Source organism: Amphiprion ocellaris, chromosome 18 (genome assembly GCF_022539595.1).
Source record: "Amphiprion ocellaris isolate individual 3 ecotype Okinawa chromosome 18, ASM2253959v1, whole genome shotgun sequence".
Classification (NCBI taxonomy): domain Eukaryota; kingdom Metazoa; phylum Chordata; class Actinopteri; family Pomacentridae; genus Amphiprion; species Amphiprion ocellaris.
The window spans coordinates 33,467,423-33,490,325 of record NC_072783.1 but is presented as its reverse complement, the minus strand read 5'-3'; the positions used below and the strand labels follow the sequence as shown (position 1 = coordinate 33,490,325).

The 22,903-nt window shown below is 35.7% G+C and overlaps 1 protein-coding gene and 1 non-coding gene across 5 annotated transcripts; both read left to right on the top strand.

The window, feature by feature from the left end:
• Nucleotides 1-36: 36 nt before the first annotated feature.
• On the top strand, nucleotides 37-17,830 carry st6galnac1.1 (ST6 (alpha-N-acetyl-neuraminyl-2,3-beta-galactosyl-1,3)-N-acetylgalactosaminide alpha-2,6-sialyltransferase 1, tandem duplicate 1). 4 transcript variants are annotated; one of them, XR_008599434.1, is made up of 10 exons: nucleotides 37-201; nucleotides 381-666; nucleotides 942-1,104; nucleotides 3,304-3,466; nucleotides 8,880-9,018; nucleotides 9,106-9,212; nucleotides 11,494-11,577; nucleotides 15,908-16,023; nucleotides 16,134-16,233; nucleotides 16,567-16,705. XR_008599434.1 is itself a non-coding variant. In XM_023292250.3 (9 exons), the coding sequence occupies exons 1-9, from the start codon at nucleotides 107-109 to the stop codon at nucleotides 16,774-16,776; spliced, it is 1,347 nt and encodes a 448-aa protein (XP_023148018.3). In that variant the 5' UTR covers nucleotides 37-106; the 3' UTR covers nucleotides 16,777-17,830. The 4 variants fall into 4 exon arrangements, 3 of the variants coding, with proteins under 3 accessions (XP_023148018.3, XP_035814046.2, XP_035814045.2); XM_023292250.3 differs by lacking the exon at nucleotides 15,908-16,023 and having other exon boundaries at nucleotides 16,567-17,830; XM_035958153.2 differs by lacking the exons at nucleotides 381-666; nucleotides 15,908-16,023 and having other exon boundaries at nucleotides 16,567-17,830.
• A 1,700-nt stretch (nucleotides 17,831-19,530) lies between these two features.
• Nucleotides 19,531-19,643, top strand: LOC111583269 (U5 spliceosomal RNA). The gene has a single exon (XR_002747405.1). It is a non-coding gene; the product is annotated as a U5 spliceosomal RNA (small nuclear RNA).
• The last annotated feature ends 3,260 nt before the right edge of the window (nucleotides 19,644-22,903 follow it).

Sequence of the window (22,903 nt, the reverse complement as noted above, 5' to 3'; positions counted from 1 at the left end):
ACCTCAGAGAAAAGGCAACAAATAGACCTGGTGGCTTTTTTCCCCTAGCTGTGAACAAATTCCAGGAGCAAACACTTGTTCACCTGAATGGCAGCACTTGTCAGGGATGGCGGTTCACATCTCTAGGATATTTTCTTTGGTTTTTATGGTATCGGTTATGCTTTTTATTCTGTCATGGGAGCATTTACCAAAAAGCCTCAGGTAAGTTTAGTTTTTGTATTTTTTCTAGGGAAACATTGGGGGAAAAAAGAGGGAATTTAGGACTTTTAATTTGTGTTTTCCACTAAAATATGAACTTTTTCCTGTTAATTTACCTTCTTAAAAAGATGCTTTATCTTTTATCTTGCTTTAGTTAATTTTTTGTCAAATGTCCACTTCAGCTGGGCAGATTTCTCAGGAATTTACAGGCGCACAGGTGAAGCCAGGTTTCACAGTCACATTTCATTCTGGGAAATAAAAGACAACTCACCTCTACTGCCCACTGATACGACAACAAAAAATGTCGATTCAACAAAAACAAACCCAGTGGTGAGGCTTGAAGCCGCTGAAATAAAAACAGATGAAGATGAGACTCCGATGCCCGTCCTCTACAAGAAATCCTTCGAGATGCTTCCTCGGTGGGATTTTGAGGATGTGTACAACCGGGACGCCCCGCCTCGGCCGACAGTAAGCGAGCTAAGACAAGACAGGACAGAAACAGTAGAAAGGTGTTAACCTCACAGGCGTGGGTGTTTAAAGTCTGTGTGTCTTTGGTGTGACCTGCCTGCATTCTCCTAACCCTAACCCTTTTTACCTCTTCATTTGATATCATTTGATTGGTGTTTCTGTGATTGTTTGAGGCCTCTCATTGACCTGATTGTGCTCAGTGTTCACTAGGCTTTACACGCATTTCAACCAAATGAACATTTTCCTGTTCTAATTTATTCTTTTATGCTTGTCAGACTTGTGCCCACTCTTTGAGAAACTCTAAAGATGAGAGCTTCAGGAGGGCTTTCCTTCCCGACATACGTCTGTTTCTGCACAAAGACAACATCAACATGAGCGAGTGGAACCGACTGTCCCATTTCAACAATCCCTTTGGATTTATGGAGTACAAGTATGACGGTAGGTGTCTTTATGACATTAAGTGTGCTGACAGTGTTTCATAACCACTGTGTGGGACTGGTGAGTGAGAGACATGTAGTAATCATGGATATTTTCAATATTCCACTTCCTTTTACGGGATTTTGCCAAAATGTCTCAAGTCCCTTTGGCATACTGAGGCCACTTGGAACACGTATTCTATCATTTTAGCAGCATTTTTTGTTCCGTCAAGGAACGGCAGAGTTATATGACCATCGGTGTACGTTTGTCTGTGAATCTGTCTGTCTGTCTGTGTGAAACATTACTGAAAAACGGAGCAACAGATTTAGTTGAAATTTTCAGAGAAGGTCAAGAATGACACAAGGACCAAGTGATTAGATTTTGGCAGTGATGCGGCTTATAGTCTGGATCCACAGCTTTGTTAAAGATTTCCCATTGGGAGATATAGCAGCCGGCACGGCGTCCCTGTAACCATGATGTGAACACTGTGTCAGTTACCTGCTGACGATCACATGATTGCCATCCTACTACAAACTGACTGATTTATCAGTTGGAAATCATACAAGGAACAAATGATTAAACTGTGGGCTGTTTCTGAGTCCCATCAGTTCCTGCTACATATTTAGGTCACGCAATGCAGCAAACCCCAGCCAGACATGTTAAGTTCAGCCGTCAGCCTTATTTTGAACACAAATCCACCTTTCTGTCCTTCACTCATTCCTTCACAGTAAGAGCTTGTCTCCATTGCAGCTGCTTCTAAGTTTAGGCACATCCTTTGCTAGACAGCAACAACTGGAACCGTTGTCTTTCATCTTTATTTGAATTTTCTGACTTTTCGGCAGCATCTTCGTCATGTCAAGAAACTGCTTCTTAGAGAATCACTTCCTGTGCTGCTGGAATGGTGACAAAATAAAAGCCCGCAACATTAAAAATAGGTCTACAAAATAAAAGCATGGAAGGAACGATTAGGGTTAGGGTTAACCCTGACACCAAAAACAGATTTGCCAAAAGTGATGAACTGATCAACAGACTTTTATAAGAGTAATTTACACGCAGTTTGGTATTCATACATAACATGCACATGCATAACACGTCTGTGCTCAGCACAAGGTCATTTTTTATTAAAGATTTCATCCGTCAGAAATGATATATCAACTGAACAGCCTTGGAGGAGTACTGCACTCTCTGAGTGCTTTTCTAGTTCCTTTCTGTCTCAGATTTAGCAATAAAATGCAGCTTGTCCTTGAGGCGTTACTGAGATGTCGCAGATGTCAGATGTTGCAGGCAGCATAAAAATGTATGAGTCAGAAACGTTATTTAAAGTTACTCTAAGGACTAAATTATAACCAGAAAAATTCAGTTCACCTTAGCGCTAAAGATAATCTTTGACCTTTACACTTGATTTGGTTTTATGGCTTTTGTTTATATCAAACAACAAGCCAATGTCTGCTGGTATTTAGCAGCTCGAGAGCCAAACATTTCACTCAGAAGTTTCCAGTGAATAAAAGTGAGTAAATATTGGACTTGCATTCATCATCAGTTGCTCAGAAATATGACTTCAAATGAATGCTGTATATTGAATCTCATACTGTTCTGGTTGGATGTGTGAAACAGCTGCCATATTTTGTATTGTGTTGAATTAAAGTTTGAATTTGTCATATTTTATAACATCTCTACTGTAAGTTTAATCAAAAACCCAAAATATGATTTAAATAAAGCCACAAATTCTAAAATTAATGTATTTAATCATCTTAACTCGAAGATAAAGCTCAGCTAATGTTATATTGATTTATATTTTTTGACAGCCAGTAAAAAACATTCCATACAAAACACCTGCTGTCTACTAACAGTGATATTAAATGGAAGTATGGAATTAAAAAACATGTTTACGAGGAAAATATTTTAAGCTATGATTATCCACCACATATACTGTTGGCTAACATATAGCTTCACCAAATGTGTGATGCTAAACAAATTTCACAACCATTGGATATTCCTTCTCTTTATCTACAATTTTTTGCAACTCTTAAGAGCGCATCCTATTTGATATACTGTGAAATTCTAAAAATATCATACGCAGCTCTACAAATGCAACCAAACTGGAATAATGTGAACATATTGTATTAAAAAAATACAATCATTTATTGCTGCTTCGAGCAAAACACGCTAGCTGACATCTTGCAACATACAACTGTTCGTTTGTGTCCCTTTCTTTTGCAGAAGTGATGGCTTCGGTGAAACTTATCCCAAAGCCAGAAGAGCCGCTGCTGTTTCCTAAACCCGGCGGTGACGGTTGTGTTCGCTGTGCTGTGGTGGCCACAGCTGGAATACTCAACGGATCCAAAATGGGGGCAGAAATAGATGCTCATGATTACGTTTTCCGGTAAGAAAGTGGAGAAAACAAACACGTTGGTTGTCTGTAAAGCCACACCTGCTGCATAATAAGGCTTCAAATATATTAGGATTATTATACTAGTTGTCTGTGCCTCATATTAGCCTGAGGCAGCAGTTATTATAAGCTGTAGTTATTGTTGGAATTAGCCGACAGTATTTAACCCTGGTGGGATCCCAACAGGACATTGTTGGTGCTACTCATGCCTGACGGTACACACAACCTATAGGCATTCCTACATATACTATTCCGCCTGGTAGAACCAATGACACACCCTTTTTCTTTCTCGTCGTTCATTTACAACATCTGAGCCTTTTTCAAACAGTGCCTAGAGATAAAGATGGCATACTTTTCCACCACAAGGAAAATTCATTCATTCAACCAAAAGCATAAATAAATGTAATATGGGTCAATCTATAACAGACAACTAACTTTTGAAGTCCATGGGATATATCTGCATACAAAAGTAATAAAAAATAATGTTTTTATGTTCATTATGATTGTGTCTTTACAAATTTCATAATTATTTATTATAGGAACAATCAATTAATAATAAAAAAGGATTGGATATCACTAAAATGTCAACGAAATAACCATTTGAATTTAATACAAACCACCTTCTAATGAGCTAAACAATAATAAAATAAGTTTATTCAGAAATAATTTGGATTGTGTTCTTTTTATTAAGTTGAGATAATCATGACAGATATTTCTTTTTTGGCAATATATCACATTTTACATGGAAAATAACAAATAAAATCACTTTCCACTAAGTTTCCCATTCCAAAAACACCTCTCCAGGAAGTGTGTTAATTCCAGATCACATGACCTGCTCCACATGATGTCATTTCCTCCTGAAGAAAAGACTGGCCAGACTCCAAGGCTTTCTGACTTATTTAATAGAAAGTAGTCAACAGTTTTACTACAAGATCTGTAGAAATAACTTTACATTGTATATATAATATTTAGAAGAATCTTTCTCTAAAATGCCGTGTGGTGTTTGGTTGATTTTAGGCCTGAAAACAGCAAAAATGTCAACTATGATACAAAAAGTCCTGCAGTTATATATTGACCCTTATATCTCTTAATATCCTTGAATCCTTATGCTTCTGTAGAAAAATGTAAGTACACTTGTGCCATGAGAAGCCTGTAATGTCTCCTTAAGCAGAAATAATGTCTTGCAGGCATTTGGCAAAATTGTCCATCAGACTCTGACATCATTCCACTGAAGTTTCTGATCACTCTTCCATGCAAAATTCCTTCAGTTCCAAGATAATTGAGGATTTTCTTGCATCTACTGCCCATTTTTATCCCTCCCTCCATGACATTTAAATGGGATTCAGATTTCGGTCTTTGATCCATAACCTCTGCGGATTTGTGACTGTATCCTGCTGGAAAATCCATTTCCAAACGAACAGGCTCAACTTATCTTCATGCACTCTTTGATATGATGCAGAATTCATAGTTGAATCAATGACTGTAAGCTCCATGGTCCCTGGGGCATCGGCGCAGCCCCAAACTATCACATTTCCACACTGTGCTTCACAGATGTTTGAGGTTCTTCTTTGGGCTGCTCCAAACATTTCTGCTGCTGCTGTGGCAAAACAACTCTATCTTTGATTCACCTGTCCAGAGCACATTTTTCAAAAAGGTTTGAGTTGTAGTTTTGTTCAGCATCAAAGATGTTTTCTTGACTTGGGTCTCGTACAAGTCAAATATATGAGTTCTGACTGTAGGTGCAACACTTCGGCATCAAAAGCTGTTGAGTTTTCTGCAGTTCCTGTGATGAAATGATGACTTTTGTCAGAAACATAACAAAATGACTGTTTTAATGTAACTTTTTCCAGAGTTCATTAAGAGTTCTTTAGATCTTGGCTTCATGACGACACACTTCAATGGTAAAGAGAACACCAGGCCTTTGTTGTCAGAAGCTTAAAACTTCAAGCGCCATTTATTTGACGGAAGTGAAAGCCCTGTTTAAAAGAGGATCAAAATATTTGCTTGTTTAAATGTGCTGAACAGTCGCCAGTGTGCAATGACTCTTTCACTTGACAGTATTTGCTTTGTTAGTCGGTAGTTTCAGCGGTTTGACTCTAAAGAACCTGAATCACTGGCAGTGATTGAGGCCAAATTTGTGGATGACAAGATTTTTGATCAGAGCTGTGTTGTGCAGATTGGGTCAACCAGGAAGCAGGTCCAGGATGTGTACACAATTTTCTATACGTTCCGTTCTATTTAACTGGTTAATCTTGCCAGTTTGTGCATATATGCTTTATACTAGCACTTGTCATAGTAGAATAGATGTTCAGTGTATATACAGCCTCTATGGAGGTTTGACAAAAACATATATTAACTTATTCCTTTCAAAGTTTGTGTGCCAAATGTACAAAAGTACTTTGATGTCACCCAAACGCTCTATCTTTTAAACAGTTCTATTCAAATTTAAGTAATTTAAACCCAACGTAAAACACAAACATGTTTACGTTCAGGACTCTACATTCTAGAGCTTGTGTGGATTCTTAGCTTTGTTCCAAACTTTTAAAGAACAGCATTTTTGAAAATTTGGGTTCAAGGACAAGATTCACTGATATTATTACTCCACCAAGGAACAAAGGAGTTATGTGACGTTCCCCGTACATTTGTCCGTCTGTTTGTTTGTCTGTTAGCAACATTACTCAAAAATGGACCAACACATTTGGATGAAATTTCCAGGGAAGGTCTGAAATGATTCAAGGATCAAGTGATTAGATTTTGACAGTGATGTGGCTTAAAGTCTGGATCCATGGATTTGTTAAAGATTTCTGTGTCATTGCCAGATAGCGGCACAGCGTTACTTTAACCATGACAAGTGAACGCTACGTCAGCTGCCTGCTGACGATCACATGATTGTGATCCTACTACAAATCCACCGCTGAGGACTTATCCATCAGAAACCATACAAGGAACAGTTGATTAAATTGTGGGGGTGTTTCTGAGTCCCATCAATTCCCGCTGCCCGCTACATATTTAGGTCACGTGATCCAGTATCCGTACAAAACATACACATGCAGAACACACGCCTGTGCTCAGGGCAAGGTTTTGTTTGTGGGTACATCTATGTTACATGGACACATTCTATAGTGCCGTGATTTCTGCCACAAATTTTTTCAAGCTATCATCTGTCTGAAATGATACAAGGACTGAGCAGCCTTGGAGGAGGACTGCGCTCTCTGAGTGCTTTTCTTGTTATTTTACTACAATTCCTGTGTATGTGCTACAACATTGATGACAATTTTCTTCCAATCTGCTCTGTATTGAAGACATTATTATAAAACTACTGTCCAATTAGCTGTCGGAAGTTGGTTATTATGTGTTTTTAGTCATATTACACTGTTTTATAACTAAACTGGACCAACAAACTAACAGTATTGTGATGTAAGGTAAAAATATTGCGAGGGGATGGAAAAGTCGTTGTGAAAATGGAAAACGATACTAATGGAAAACAAAAAACATTTACAGGGTAATACATAAGATGCACCTTCAGCCATAGACTCATTCCCCCTCAGTGCAGGTAAGTCCTTACCAGCTACAATCAGGCTTTTCAATTCTCAGTTATTCATATTAATTAATATTTTAACCTATGAGTTATATGCTGTGCATATGTTTTGAACATTTTATCATTTTTTCTAACTTGGACAGATATATGACTATTAGTTCGATCATTATTAGACTATTGGGGTTGGTTTTTCTGTTGGGTTTGTGGATTGTCTGTGTGTCAAATGGTGCTGTTACAAATAATTTTCTAGTAAGGATCAATAAAGTATATATTCTAATCTATTCCATAAGTTACTGGAAGGTAGAGCAAAAGTATTGCAAGGTATCACCAAAGGTTGTAAAAGTATTGTGAGGCAATGCAAACTATTTTTAGGTAACGCCAAAGTACTGAAAAACTGCCATCTGTGTAATGTTTGTTCATGTCATGGAGTAAAATGTCTGTGGTGATAAAGAACTACTGTTCAAATACTACAGGTTAATACAAAAGAAAATCCCCTCCTTTCTCTGAGACTGAAGAATTGAGACATTACTTTTGTGAAATTATTTTAATCTGCCACATGTTGCACAAGCTTACAGTTAATCCTGGCTTTAATGTTCGTGTCTGACACTGTCATAAAATGAGAGGCAGCGTTTACAGTAAACACTGATGCAACCATGATTAATGGGTGTGTGGAATGAGCCGAACACCTTCAGGGTATTTTAGAAGGTGGAGCAACAGGAGCCCTCCAGCAACGAGCATCGGAAAAAAATGAGGAAAGGCAAAAAATCTTTGCAGGAATTTCTGCAGTACCGACATCCTCTGTGTAGCCTGTGATCAAACATAAAGGTGGACAGAAAGATTTGACAATGAAATGGTAATGAAATGTGTACAGAACCCAGGAAAACTGTGTCCTACTCACACACTGGCTTCAGTCTGGTTGTTCCTTCATCTGAACCAAGCACTAAACTTAAGTATTATATCAATGAAGCCAATCAAAATTCAATCATACATTGTAAAAATTAAAAATCCCATAAAAATCTGGCAGCAGTGGTGCCAGAATAAAATATGTAAAGAAATACTGCAGAATACTGCAGTTTTCAAAAACTGTGGAAATTAGTGAAAGTAAGAGCAAATATCAGTAAAATAATTATATTTTTGTGGATTTAAATACAGTAAAACAGTATAATTTTACAGTCACAAATTACAGCTTTATTTTAAAATACATTTTTTTTATACGTACATTATTTACCATTTTAGCCTGTTCTTTAATGGTTAACATGTAAATTAATCCTGTTTCCTATGAAAATACTAGCTATTATCTGTATTTTAACAAAACAGGGAAAATAGCAGCAAATATCTGTAAAATAATGATATTTTAGTGGATTTAAACACAGATTCTTGATGTGAACATTAGACACAGTTTTGGCTTGTTTGTTGTTGTTGTTTTACTTATAACATGTAAATTAAGCATTTCTCTTTGATTTTACTAGATATTACTTGTAATTTAGCAAAACAGGGAAAATTTGTAAACTTATTTACCATAGTTCAGTCCTTGATATACAAAATGTTTCTTTCAAATAACAACAAATATTTGTAGAATTATATTTTTTGCTGATTTAAATACAGTAGAAGAGTGTAATTTTACAATCAAATCCAAAAAAAAATTGTCACTTGTAGAAATACAAATTTTTGTCGTGGACATTGTATTTATTTATTTCCAGTTAACACGTAAATGAATCCTTTTTCTGTGATTTCACCAGTTATCTGTAATTTAACAAAACAGGGAAAAGCTGTAAAACTACAGTAAATTGTTGAAAAACTGCAGTTAAAACAATGTCTGTTTTTTACTAGATAACCATCTTACAAGCCTTTGACGTGTTTTTATGGCAGGATGAACGGTGCCGTGATCGAGGGTTATGAGAACGATGTGGGAAACAGAACATCCGTTTACGTCCACACAGCTCACTCCATGGTTGCATCGCTTTATTATTTCAAGAAGTACGGATACAAAGCCGCTCCTCACGATGAGGTACTGAAACTTAAAGTACAACAGTGTGATGTTATTTACATTCTCCTCACACACACAGTAAAGATTAGTTCAGTGCTTTGTTGTCAGGGTATAAAGTACGTGATGATTCCAGAGGGGATGAGGGATTTCCAGTGGCTCGAGAGTCTTATTAAAGGAGAAAAGATCCCGTACGAAGGCCTGTTTCACAACAAAGAGTGAGTATCAACTTAGTATGCACATAAACTAGTATAGTTATAGTGCTGGAACGTGGCAGGATTGTGGAAACAGTAATATCTGAAACCTGCAGTAAGTCGCAGCTTTACATTCTGCCATTATGGAAGCAAAATTTGTTTCATACAACAAAACTACAGCATCTTCTTGTAAATTTGACATGAAGTATTATGTTTAATTTTTTATTATTACAAAAATTATTTTATGACATTGTTCAGTGCAGATTTTTCATCCTTTGTAAGAGTAACATCAGTCTACTGTTCTTCTATATTATAGTGTTAAAATTAGTGGTGGGACACGATGAAAAAACTTAATCTAATTAATTATAGACTTTGTAATTAATTAATCGCAATAATTGCAGTTTTGTCAAATAGTAATATTTGACACAGTAAGTGAAGTTTTTCCATTGAAATAAAATTGTGGTTGACAGTTGAATCAATAAATAGACATATACGTGTTTATAATTTAAAATTTATGTAAAAAAAAAAGGAAAATGGGACATATAGAAAAAAGTGATTTTGATGACTTAAAATCCTGAATTTAGTTGTTTTTTTCCCACTGTATGACACATAAAATCATTATAAGTAGTTCAAGGAGCTTCAGAAAGTTGAAAATCCAGAGATTCATTCTGTTTTCATCTTTTCTGGGTCTGACAAATGGTGTAATTTTGATGGTTCTTTTTATAGGAATATCAGTTTTTATTTATGTATTTTTTTTATAAACAAATAGTTTATAATTAAGTTATTAAAAGAGATATTTTTGTTGTTTAGGTTATTCCTCCTCCAAGGAGGCAGAGCCTCGACGGAGTAAAAACTTAAACCACAAAAATGTTTCATTTCTATTTATCTGCATTTTTCATCTGTCTGCTACATTCACAGATTACTGCAAATCTAAGTGCAATTATAGCAATTTTATTCAACATTTTAAGACTTTCTGTAAACTCAAGCCCTGTCTAGAAAAGTGGTCTATTATGGGATGGCTACACCGTTAGCCGTTAGCATGACTCGTAGCTAACGTTAGCTCTGGTGCTAACAGCAACATGTTTTACATTGAGGTGATACCGTCGGCTTGAAGTGACTGCAGTGATCAGAAAACTGTTTGTTGTACAATTTGCACACAACCAGGCTTTTATCCAAGCTGCCATCGGGAAGATTTTTAAAAGGAAACTTTCTGTCCAACAAGCTCAATCTTGCCTTCCTTCACTGTTCACCAGTGCCTGACTTCACTCAGTGCTTCCTGTGCTTCTTCTTCATGGCTACAAACAGACTTTAGGTTCATTACCGCCACCTACTGGGCTGGAGTGTTCATCAGAGTTACCGGTGTGCCAGAAATGAGGGAACCGAGGAGGGTGCAATTAATTGCGTTATTCTTTTTTATTTTTGCTGTGATTAATTAATCGAAATTAACGCATTAAAGTCCCAGCCCTAGTTAAAATACAAGAAAACAAGAAAATTATTAAAGTTTGCATTCAAATGCTAAACTTAAGAAAGTGCTGCCCTTTATTTTAAAATTAGGAATTTTAAAGCATAATTGCAAAACTGACAGGCTTTTATTGTGAATTGAGACTTTACTGGGTCATTTCATTTAAAAATTGTCTCTCTTTCCCGTTTAAAACAAGAGCTGTTATGTTGATTTCATTAAATGGAACTTCGAGCTTATTTACTTATTCATTTATTACCTTTCTATTATTGTGAGGTTGATCACAATAATAACCCTAACCATAACCCTTACTGAGAAGAAATGTCAGTTTTCTCTTAAGGAAGCACAGAAAAGAAGGAAAAGCATCACTCTTGTGTATTCTGTTGATTTTTATTATATTTTTAGATATTTCTATCTCATTTTATTTTATTTATACCTTCACTTTGTACCTTAATATTCTGTGTTGTTTTATTGTTTACCCCTTTATTGAATATTCATACTCCACCATTAAAAGTCCATCTGAAACTCACATTTCTTTTCCAAACCAACCGTGCCATGGATAATTGCTGCTATGACAGACACCAGACTCCATACAGGGCTTCGTTTACCACATTCTTGAGTCAAAAACACACCTGCACGTTAGCAACCACTAACAACAATAACACCACAATGAACTTGTGAATCACCCAGAACAACACGAGGCTTCAGGGGCATCCCTAATCTAATTCTGCCTAAAGGTCCAGTAGAGAAATATAACAGCGTTGTGCAAACATAAACCGATAAAGACGCATTTAATCATCTAATTCTTGAAATTACACTTCTGTCTTTTGTGTTTTAATCGTCCAGGCTGAGGACTTTCTACTCAGGTCAGTACGACGAGAGCCGATTCTATGTTCTGAACCCGGATTTCCTGCGATATGTGAGAAACAGGTCAGCCTCTTATCATCCAGAGAACTTTTTTTTTATTGTTTAAAGATGATAAGTCTATTTGTGCAGTGCTTTGTATACAAAGATACAGGACAGGTTCGAACACAATGTGAGCCATAAGTAAAAATAACCTTTAACAGAAAAGTAGCGAAAATATAGACTAAAATATAAACCAACATTAGAGTCATCAGGAGACCATGGCCCTATACAGGTGCTGGGAAAGTGTATTGAACAGATAAATGAGTGGTTGTATCAGAACTTTCTTGAGCTAAATAAAGACAAAACTGAGGTAATGGTTTTTGGAGCCAAGGAGGGGCGATTAAAAGTGAGCTTAGAGCTTCAGTCTCAACAGCTAAAAACCACAGACCAGGCCAGAAATCTGGGTGTGGTGATGGACTCAGAACTCAGCTTTGAAAAACACATCAAAGCAATTACAAAGTCGGCTTATTATCACTTAAAAAATATCTCAAGAATTAAAGGACTGATGTCTCAGCAGGACCTGGAAAAGCTCGTCCATGCGTTCATCTTCAGTCGGTTTGATTACTGTAACAGTATCTTTACAGGTTTACCTAAAAAAACACTCAGACAATTGCAGCTGATCCAAAAGTCTGCTGCTCGAGTCCTCACTAAGACCAAGAAAGTAGATCACATCACTCCAGTTCTGAAGTCTTTACACTGGCTTCCTGTCACTCAGAGGGTAGATTTTAAAGTCCTGCTGCTGGTCTACAAAGCTTTAAATGGTTTAGGACCAAAATACATCAGAGACCTCCTGACTCAGTATATACCAACCAGACCACTCAGGTCATCTGGATCAGGACTTTTATTAGTTCCCAGAGTGAAAACCAAACATGGAGAAGCTGCATTCAGCTTCTATGCTCTGTATATTTGGAACAAATTCCCAGAAAACTGTAGATCAGCTGAAACTCTCAGCACATTTAAGTCCAGTCTGAAGACCTACCTGTTCTCAGCTGCTTTTGACTAAGTTCTTCTAACAGTTATTTTAAATCTTATTTTATGACAAACTCTGTAGTGTAACTTTTAAAATGTCCTTGCTTCCCAACTTCTGTTTTTGATTCTTTTACTCTTCTGCATCCTTAAATTTTAATGACCTTTTTAATGATTTTATAAATGTTTTCTTTCTTTTTATAATTGTGTTTTCATCTGCTGTTTTAATGTCCTTGTGAAGCACTTTGAATCACCTTGTTGTTGAAATGTGCTATATAAATAAACTAACTTTAACTTTAACTTTAACTTCATCAAGAAGAAAGAAACTGAAAATTTGAGCCAAATATATGATAGATAGATAGATAGATAGATAGATAGATAGATAGATAGATAGATAGATAGATAGATAGATAGATAGATAGATAGATAGATAGATAGATAGATAGATGGATGATGGATAGATAGATAGATAGATAGATAGATAGATAGATAGATAGATAGATAGATAGATAGATAGATAGATAGATAGATAGATAGATAGATAGACTATAGATACATAGAGATAGATAGATAGATAGATAGATAGATAGATAGATAGATAGATAGATAGATAGATAGATAGATAGATAGATAGATAGATAGATAGATAGATAGATGATGGATAGATAGATAGATAGATAGATAGATAGATAGATAGATAGATAGATAGATAGATAGATAGATAGATAGATACATACATACAGATAGATAGATAGATAGATAGATAGATAGATAGATAGATAGATAGATAGATAGATAGATAGATAGATAGATAGATAGATAGATAGATAGATAGATAGATAGATAGATAGATACATAGATAGATAGATAGACTATAGATAGATACATACATATAGATAGATAGATAGATAGATAGACTATAGATAGATACATACATATAGATAGATAGATAGATAGATAGATAGATAGATAGATAGATAGATAGATAGATAGATAGATAGATAGATAGATACATACATACAGATAGATAGATAGATAGATAGATAGATAGATAGATAGATAGATAGATAGATAGATAGATAGATAGATAGATAGATAGATAGATAGATAGATAGACTATAGATAGATACATACATATAGATAGATAGATAGATAGATAGATAGACTATAGATAGATACATACATATAGATAGATAGACAGATAGATAGATAGATAGATAGATAGATAGATAGATAGATAGATAGATAGATAGATAGATAGATAGATAGATAGATAGATAGATAGATAGATAGATAGATAGATAGATAGATAGATAGATAGATAGATACACTATAGATAGATAGATAGATAGATAGATAGATAGATAGATAGATAGATAGATAGATAGATAGATAGATAGATTATAGATAAATAGATACATAGACAGACTATAGATAGATAGATAGATAGACTATAGATAAATAGATACATAGACAGACTATAGATAGATAGATAGATAGATAGATAGATAGATAGATAGATAGATAGATAGATACATAGACAGACTATAGATAGATAGATAGATAGATAGATAGATAGATAGATAGATAGATAGATAGATAGATAGATAGATAGATAGATAGATAGATAGATAGATAGATAGATAGATAGACTATAGATAGATAGATAGATAGATAGATAGATAGATAGATAGATAGATAGATAGATAGATAGATAGATAGATAGATAGATAGATAGATAGATAGATAGATAGATAGATAGATAGATAGATAGATAGATAGATAAGCTGTTTAAACAAGTAAAACATCTCTATAAAGAAGTAACCACAGAATTTTTATCATCATTTTTGGAAAACCGAAGTTGTTTAAATCAATCCAACTGGACTTTAAGAAGGTTCCTTGAAGACGTTTCACTTCTCATCCAAGAGGCTTCTTCAGTTCTGGTGGTGGTTGATGTTGTCTCAGCTTATAACCCCTGTGAGGTGTGGTCAGTGTTATTCACATTCCGACGACCATTGCCAAGGCCCATCTGGCTCCTCAACGATGGTCGTTGGGAGCCAGGGAGTGACAATGCGAGTTTCACCGAGCCCTTGTATGCTAATGGTGGTCGTTAGCATGAGCCACCTCACCTGAGTCATTCTGCTGAGTAGTTCTTTTGGGGAGTTTTGAAAGGACCTGATTGTAAATCGGCGAAAGATGGTATCGCAGACCACCCCCCTGTTCAGAGATGGCTTCTCCACTTTGACATGGATGTCTTCTTTCACGCCTCTCTCAAACCATCTGTCCTCCCTGTCCAAAATCTGAACACTGGCGTCCTGAAAAGAGTGTCCCTCTTCCTTGAGGTGAAGGAAGACCGCCGAATCCTGTCCTGAGGAAGAGGTTATAAGCTGAGGCAACATCAACCACCACCAGAACTGAAGAAGCCTCTTGGATGAGAGGTGAAACGTCTTCAAGGAACTTTCTTAAAGTCCAGTTGGATTGATTTAAACAACTTTGGATAACCATGACCTGGATGAATGAGAAACTACACACACATTTTTGGAAAAGATGAAAGCGAAAACACCTTAAAGAACAATACAAAGGACTTTTTCTTCCACTAGACTTTAGATTTTTTAAAAGTCTGATGTGTTTGAAGATCTTAAAGGGATCTTAAAGAGATTTCTCATTTGAAAATGTATCACTCATGTGTTAATCTGTTTTACCAGAAACACAAACTGTTTTACTACAACTAGAATCCATTTTACTCATTCAGACATTCATTAAGCCGGGCAATAAGAGATTATTTTAAGAACTGGGGCTTTTAAAGGGCAAAACAGATATATAGAGCTGTGCATTATTTGGGTACGAGTGAAGTTACGATAACCAATAACGAATAATATTAAATGTCTGTGACACACAATCACCAAAATCCTAATATATTTAATTCTAATATTAGAAGTCTGTTGATTAAACGAGGAATAATCTATTTTAAAATCTGACAGAATGAGGAATATATAGAGATTCACAGGTAATTTATTACCTTTAATCAAGCCAGTTTAAATCACATCATTTCATAATAAGCACAACTAAAATAATATATCCAAAAAGCACAAATAAAAGCAAATACCAAAACTCAGTCTGGTTTAAAGGCTGAGTAAAAAGCAGAATTAGCAGCAGCTGCAAAGTCATGATCTCCTCTGTGGTTTAACTTCAAGACAACTAGAAATTTAAATCTGCAGCGAGATTGAAGAGTTAGGATATGTTGAGCTTAAAGTCAAAGTTTTCAGTGTCACAAAGGTAAACCTGTTAGAGTTCAAGAGTAACTGATCCTGCAGCTAATCTCCTGTTCAGAGTTTCAGATTGAAATCTGCTCTAAGAACCTTTCCTCTTGTTCTTGTAACCTTATCAGCATCAGCGAAGGAGAGAAAACACTTGATCTCTGCGAAGACGCTCAACTCAAAAGACGGCAGCTCCTATCTATTTGTAAAAATGTTGTCAAAGATCACCTCCAGGAGTTCTGCAAAGGTTATTTAATGCTCACTTTGGAGGCTGCAGTTTGTTCCATCATATGAGTGATAAAAATGATTATTTTTGTCTATGTGTGCACTCATTTCACACTTTCTACTCACCCGCAGGTTCCTACAAACTCCTCATCTGAACACTTCAGCGTGGTCGATGGTCCGACCGACCAATGGGGCGTTCACGCTTTTCCTGGCTCTGCACACCTGCGACAAGGTGTGTTCATATTAAGCAGCAGTATCAAGACCTTTACATTCTGCAGCACAAGACAGAAAATAACCTGCACATTTATTTCAGCAGCTCTGAAATGAGAAACAAGCTGATTTATCACAGGAGTTTATTCAATTTCTTGCTGGGAATTAGATGAGAAGATCAAAACCACTCTTGTGCACATACATAGCTTAGCTTAGCATTAAAACTGGAAACATGGAATTTGCAACAAAAAAATGTGTACATCCATACCAGTAAATCTTATCTATCATCATGTTACATCTATATATGTCTATATATTTTATTTTTATTGAATCAGTTCTCTTTCTGCATCCTCAGGTGAGTGCGTACGGTTTCATAACAAATGACTACAAGAAATACTCCAACTACTACATGGAGAGGGACGTTAAAACCGACGTCACTTTCTACCTGAACCACGACTACCTGCTGGAGATGGACATGTGGAAAGAGCTTCACAACAGCAAATTAATCAGGTTGTATCAGAGAACTGTATCAAAAACGAAGACTGAAGACCCGAAGCAACGCTGACACCCCGAGAACATATCAATTAATATGAAGTGTTATGTTTTCAGTCATACAGTACAGTTAACATTTATTTAACGTATGTTTTTGCATTTTAATTCATTCAAAAATGAAAATGTAACATGCCAGAAATCTCAGATTAACTAGTCTCATTGTGAATTTCTTTTCATAATGTCTTGCTGAATTTCACAAATAATCTTTATTTCTGCCACCTGACTCCTACAGAGTCTAATGGTGAATACAAATTCTGATTTTAATGTATAATTCAATAGATCATCTGAATTTCTTGCTTTTGAGAGCATCGGCACCTTCTTCAGCACAAAAATGAAGAAATCTAAACCGAAATGTGAAGAAGACAAACACAGTGAAACCGGAGGGAAGAGGGGTATGCTGCATTTAAGTAAGAAAATAAAGCTTTAATAGGTCAGATAATATTAGTCAAGATATTTGGAATATTTTTCTCTACATCTACTGGTTTAAGAAACAACATTCGAATTAGTAAAACTTACATATAGAATACTATATTTCAGTGCATTTGCTACAAGCAAATATCAAAACTGTTTAAATAAATCATCTGGACTCTGAGCTTTGACATAAGCAACAATAAGTTTAAAAAATAAGCAGATTTCTGAGGTTTTCCTTTAAACTGTGTATAAAAATTAAAATACAGTCTGAGATTTCCTGAAAGTTACTGAAACAAACCGCACCACCTGCTGCCACATTGGAGTTATTACAGCAAAGAAATGTATCTTTATTCCTTCGATAAGATCCGTCAGAATGAAGGAAGTAACTGTATATTTTGCAGTTTTAAGGTAGTTTTGATGTAATGCAGTACATTTCACGTGGATATGTTGTACCTTTCACTGCACTGCATTTATCTGAATATTTTAGCTACTGTTTTGATTAGAAGTTTAAATGTAGAATCAGTTAAGAAAGTGTGCATTGTTGTTGGTAAATTTGTGGTTTTCAGTCATTTTGACACTAAAAACGCTGTTACTGAGACAAATTTCTCACATGGTTTCAAAAAAAGAAATAAATATAAATGTGTTTTTGTCCCTCATCCATCATCTCATACCAATTTTTTGTTTCACACGGTCAGTCTCTGGGACTTTTTGATTTTTTTTGAAATTATCTTATTTTACTTTGTAATAAATGTATTTTTTGGTGGAGGGATACAAGTGAGAGAAGCAGCAGAGCTACTAGAGCTGCATCTCAGGGGAATAACATGAAAATTACCTTTACTCAGACCGTCTGTTCTTTCAAATAATCACATCAGTGGAATTCAATACTACAATCAACGAGACAGCCACCATCCTATTAATTATTTACGCGTTATTTTAACTAATGGTGTTACACTTGCACGATGATGACAATGAATAATGATAGTGTTCATGCAGGTGCCAGCAACTTTAACGTCCCATAAACAGTCTGCAAAGATACAGCTACAATTTCTGATCAGTACTGGCGGCTATCTTAAGTCTTCCTGTGAAGACTGGGTTTACTTCCTCGTGCCAGGATAATAGCGCCGGTCTTTCACTTGAAAAAAAAACAATACTCCTACTGGCAAAAATGGGTATCGCCCTACAGTCAAGTGACACAAGGCCTTGGAAATTATATTAAAACGAAAAATAATAGTGGTGAGACCAAAATAATTACAAGGACTAAAATTCTGGACATCAACATGAACAATGAACAATAAATATGTCCAGGGTGACACAATGGCATATTGAGAACCAACAGTGGCGACACTAATGTTGTCTTTTGTCAGCTTTAACCAGATTATACTCCATATAATCTACATATTATATTCTATATCCATGTATTTGAGTGTATTCTGTTGTATTTACCTGTGTTTTATGAAATATACAGGCTTTTATCTGTGTCATATATGCTTTAAATTGAATGTAAGTACACACTGTGCCTCAAGAAATTCATCCATCATGAATGCACACATATATTCATGGAAACAATCAACTGATGACATTGGTAAATAAATCTCGTAATGTATGTGCAAATTCTTTAATAGCAAAAATAAAGTTACTCTAAGGAAATTAACATTTCAGAGTGATGAATGAAAGAATTAAAAAAAACATTAAATTCTTGTAATTAGTGTAGGGGAGAGGACAAAAACTAAAATGGTCCAGTTTCAGATTACATAATAATATCCCGATGGTATAGAAGAATTACACAAATAGAGCTCAATCTATAAACATGTCCTTCTGCTTTTTGTGGAATTTAAAATCTTCTTCTTTACAACACGGAGAGATTTTAAAATGTAGATAAAATGAGTTAACGGTTAACCTGAAGGTCAGGGACGTTGTCCGTAACCATGGTAACCCGCTGTCTTCCTGAGGAGGTGGGTCTTTTTGGAACTCAAAATACGATTTAAAACGCAAAAGTGATCAAATTAAAATGTATGAAAACACTCCTGCATACTTTAAATATCCACACATTATTTAACCTCAGGTTCATTCATAAAATCATGACGATTGAGGAAAATTTTAGACTTTGAATAACCCGGAAACAAAGGCGGAGTCCCATCATGCTTTGCGGCACACCGTGGACGGTACATCCAAGATAAATAATCTTTTATTTTCCACATTTAAACTCTAACACTTGTCACTCAGTGTTTCTTTTACATGTCTCAGCATGATGCGTAGATTTTAGCACTTTGTAGAATTTACTGTTAATTATCAAACCGTGAGTTTAAACGGTCTGGCGGCTGAGGTAGTCCCCCGGTGAGCTAGCACTTCTTCAGTTCGCTCTTGTTTCTCTTCAAATCGAATAAATCTTTCGCCTTTTACTAAAGATTTCCGTGGAGAGGGACAGCAAGAGTTTTTCCGAATTTTTTGATGCCCTGTGCAAGTGGGGCTTTCTGATGATGTGAATAATAAATCGAAAAAAGCAGTAGCAAGTGATGTTAAAACGTAATCAGGGTGACGTCTCTGATTCACATCTACGCGCATGTGCGAAACACGTGACGGTTTATGCATTAAAGGGTTAGTTAGGGGTAGTGATGGCTGATTGAGGCTTTGTTGAAGCTTCGACACTTCATTCAAAACATGGTTCATTACTCGAGGCCTCAATGACACAGTGCTCGAGTAGGACATCTAGTGGTCAATAAAATGAAGTGCAATCAAGACGTGGTCGTTGGTTCATGGATTGTTTTGGATTTGATTCGCCATGCACACGTTCCTGTTTGACTACACTAGATGATTGTATGAGTTCTAGTGGACACAAAAATAATATTACTAGTAATAATAATGACAATAACTATTGAAGAGCATGTTTCTTATTTGCCATGTTTGTCTGTAATCCTATATACTCTTCACTTATATTCTGTGGTATGAAACATTTAAACGGTGCTGCTACATTCATGCTCTACAAATACAGACTGACGTCATTTTCACATGGGGCTGGTGCAAATAAAGATTATATGGATTGCTATGGATTTTGGCAAAGTATGTCTTGGGGTTTATTGGTAAAGAGGTCAGTAAAGAGGGTGTGTTTATATAACTGGTTATGAGTTTTTATTGAGAAATAATTTATCAACAGTTTTGGGACTCAAGCAGTTCCTTCTTTTAATCAATCTCTCCCCAGCCTTAGAAAAAAAACCTGTTCACACGGCACAGATGAGGCTGAGGTACACAGGAAATGTTTGGCTCCATTGTACAAGTTTGGGTAAACGGTTTTGTGGGTTGCCCAGTAAGCCAGTGGGTCTGCCGTTCTTTCTACAATTGCATTCGCTGTGGCGCTTTGCATTTGCCAGGCTCTACTTGCGTCTTCGTCCAATAGGCTCCACAGTTGAACTGAAAAATATTGAAGATCACTATCATCATCACCAGAAATGTCAGTCATTCCCTATTCAGAAGTGAAAAAAAAATACCTGTGGAAGGTGCTGCTGGTGGTGGAGGACGAGGCTGCGGTGGTGCTTGTGATGTAGATGACTGCTGCTTGGCATTCTTTATGTTAATTGTTGTGCATTCTGTTATTAAACGTTCTTTCACACTGGCTGCCACTCTGATTGGTGAATCCAAAAGTTTTGAACTGCAGAGCCACAAGTGTAGCAACAGTCAGTGAACAGTTTTTTTCTTTGGTTTGTAGTCTGTCAGCTAAGCACCTGACAAGGTTCTGTGCCAGGTGTTGTGTCATGGGGGTGGTGAGTTGGGAATATATATGTGTGTATATATATATATATATATATATATATATATATATATATATATATATATATATATATATATATATATATATATATATATATATATATATGTCTTATCTATATCTATCTATCTATCTATCTATCTATCTATCTATCTATCTATCTATTCTCTACGAAATACGAAATCTGACATACTACTCTCTCAAAGCAAATCACGGCAACAACAGGAAAAAAAAACAACCTACTCTGCGAAAAACAATTCAAATGAACGACATGAAATAGGGATCTCCTATCCCGGAACACTCGATCCCGCTGAGTGATTCACATAACAAACCGAACCAATCAGGTGATTCGAAGCAGTTGAGTGCTTCAAACGTCACTGAAGTGGTTCAAACGTCATGAGTCACGTGACCAAACCACGCCTCGCCACAGTGGCTCGATACGTTTGCTTCATGAGCTACAGCGCATGTGTCGAAGCCTCGGGTATCAGAGGACCATCACTAGTTAGGGGTAGTTAGGGTTAATTAGGACACAGTAACTTAGTTTCAATAAACTGCAACATAAATTTTGTCATCAGTCGTCAGTCACATAATACTGAAGTTCATAAGTACAACATGTACAACATACATAAGTTTTAGCAACAACATTTAATTGGGGTTAGGGTTATATTCATATATTTAATTGTTTATATATGTAGATTTTTCCCCCATGAAAATCGCTTTTATGTAACTCGACACTGGTATTTAGATATGTCGACATTATAAAATATAAAGAATCAGCCTTAAAAAAAATCACCGGATGTTTCTAGGATGTTTTTTAAAAAATACAATTTCCCACAAACATCCTCTTTTGGCTCTTAATTGTAGCTGTGGACCTAAAAATACATGCCCTTTAAAGCAGCAGCTACCAGTTAGTTTAAAGATAAAGATTCACAAACAAAGCGTTATGATTCTATAGCGTACGATGCATTGCTACAGATCAAAATACGCAACCTCAGTAGTAATTCAGCAGTGCAAACTATATATATTGTGCACATCTGTACATTATAAAATGAGGGGTGAGGGGGTAAATAATGTCTGTGTCAAAAATCTGTATTTATTATATTTGATGATAAAATTAGTTTTTATTATGATTACATCAGAAGAAATATAATTATTTTGCAGTTTTTTGCTGTTATTTAAAAGAAAAATTCTATGTATTGAGGATTTAGAACCTGTAAATCATTTTTAATTTTTATTTTTTACAGGCTTTTGTTGTTTTCCTAAACTACAAATAGCTATTAAAATCCCTGAAAAAAATTACATGTTGACTTGACTTACATAATATCTACATTAAAATCCATAGTTTTATAATTGGTAAATCATTATTTTACAAAGTATGACAACAAAACTGTTAGAAGGTTTTTTATATTGTCATTAATAGTTGTACTGTGAACTGTGTTAACCCTGATTGTAACATATGATGTTTTCATATATAAGCTATGCATTTACCACACCCATTATACTTTTTATTTCTGCTTTTCTACGAGAATATATACATGGACCACCTCACTTCAATCACACCCACATTCACTCTACTCACTCCCATTTATGATCTACTTGCATATCATTATCCTGTAAACCCACCTGTATAAATAAGAGATGACAGGGACCACCTCTTTGTAGCTTACACGAGACGTGTCTTGTTACACTGAGTGGGTTACCCTTGCTGCAAGTACAGAGAAGCCTCCGTGTCGTTCATCACAGCGAGCAGTTCCTGGTTGGAGAGTGAGCCGCTTAGAGCCCTCCTCTCTGACAAAAACTACATAGTTTGATTGTTATTAGTAAATAATATTATTTTACAGATGTATTTCATTTATTCATTTATTTATTGGTAGCCTTACTACCAATTGTCACTGTTTTTTAACATTATTTTAAATTCATTTTGATGAAAATACAGCTGAAATAAGGTGTTCTACTTTTGATAGAGTGC

Excerpts from the sequence above, each read along its gene's own strand:
- st6galnac1.1 (XM_023292250.3), top strand. The coding sequence starts at position 107 with ATGGCGGTTCACATCTCTAGGATATTTTCTTTGGTTTTTATGGTATCG. Across the intron at positions 1,105-3,303 it reads TATGGAGTACAAGTATGACG|AAGTGATGGCTTCGGTGAAA; the intron begins GTAGGTGTCTTT and ends TTTCTTTTGCAG. Across the intron at positions 11,578-16,133 it reads CTGCGATATGTGAGAAACAG|GTTCCTACAAACTCCTCATC; the intron begins GTCAGCCTCTTA and ends ACTCACCCGCAG.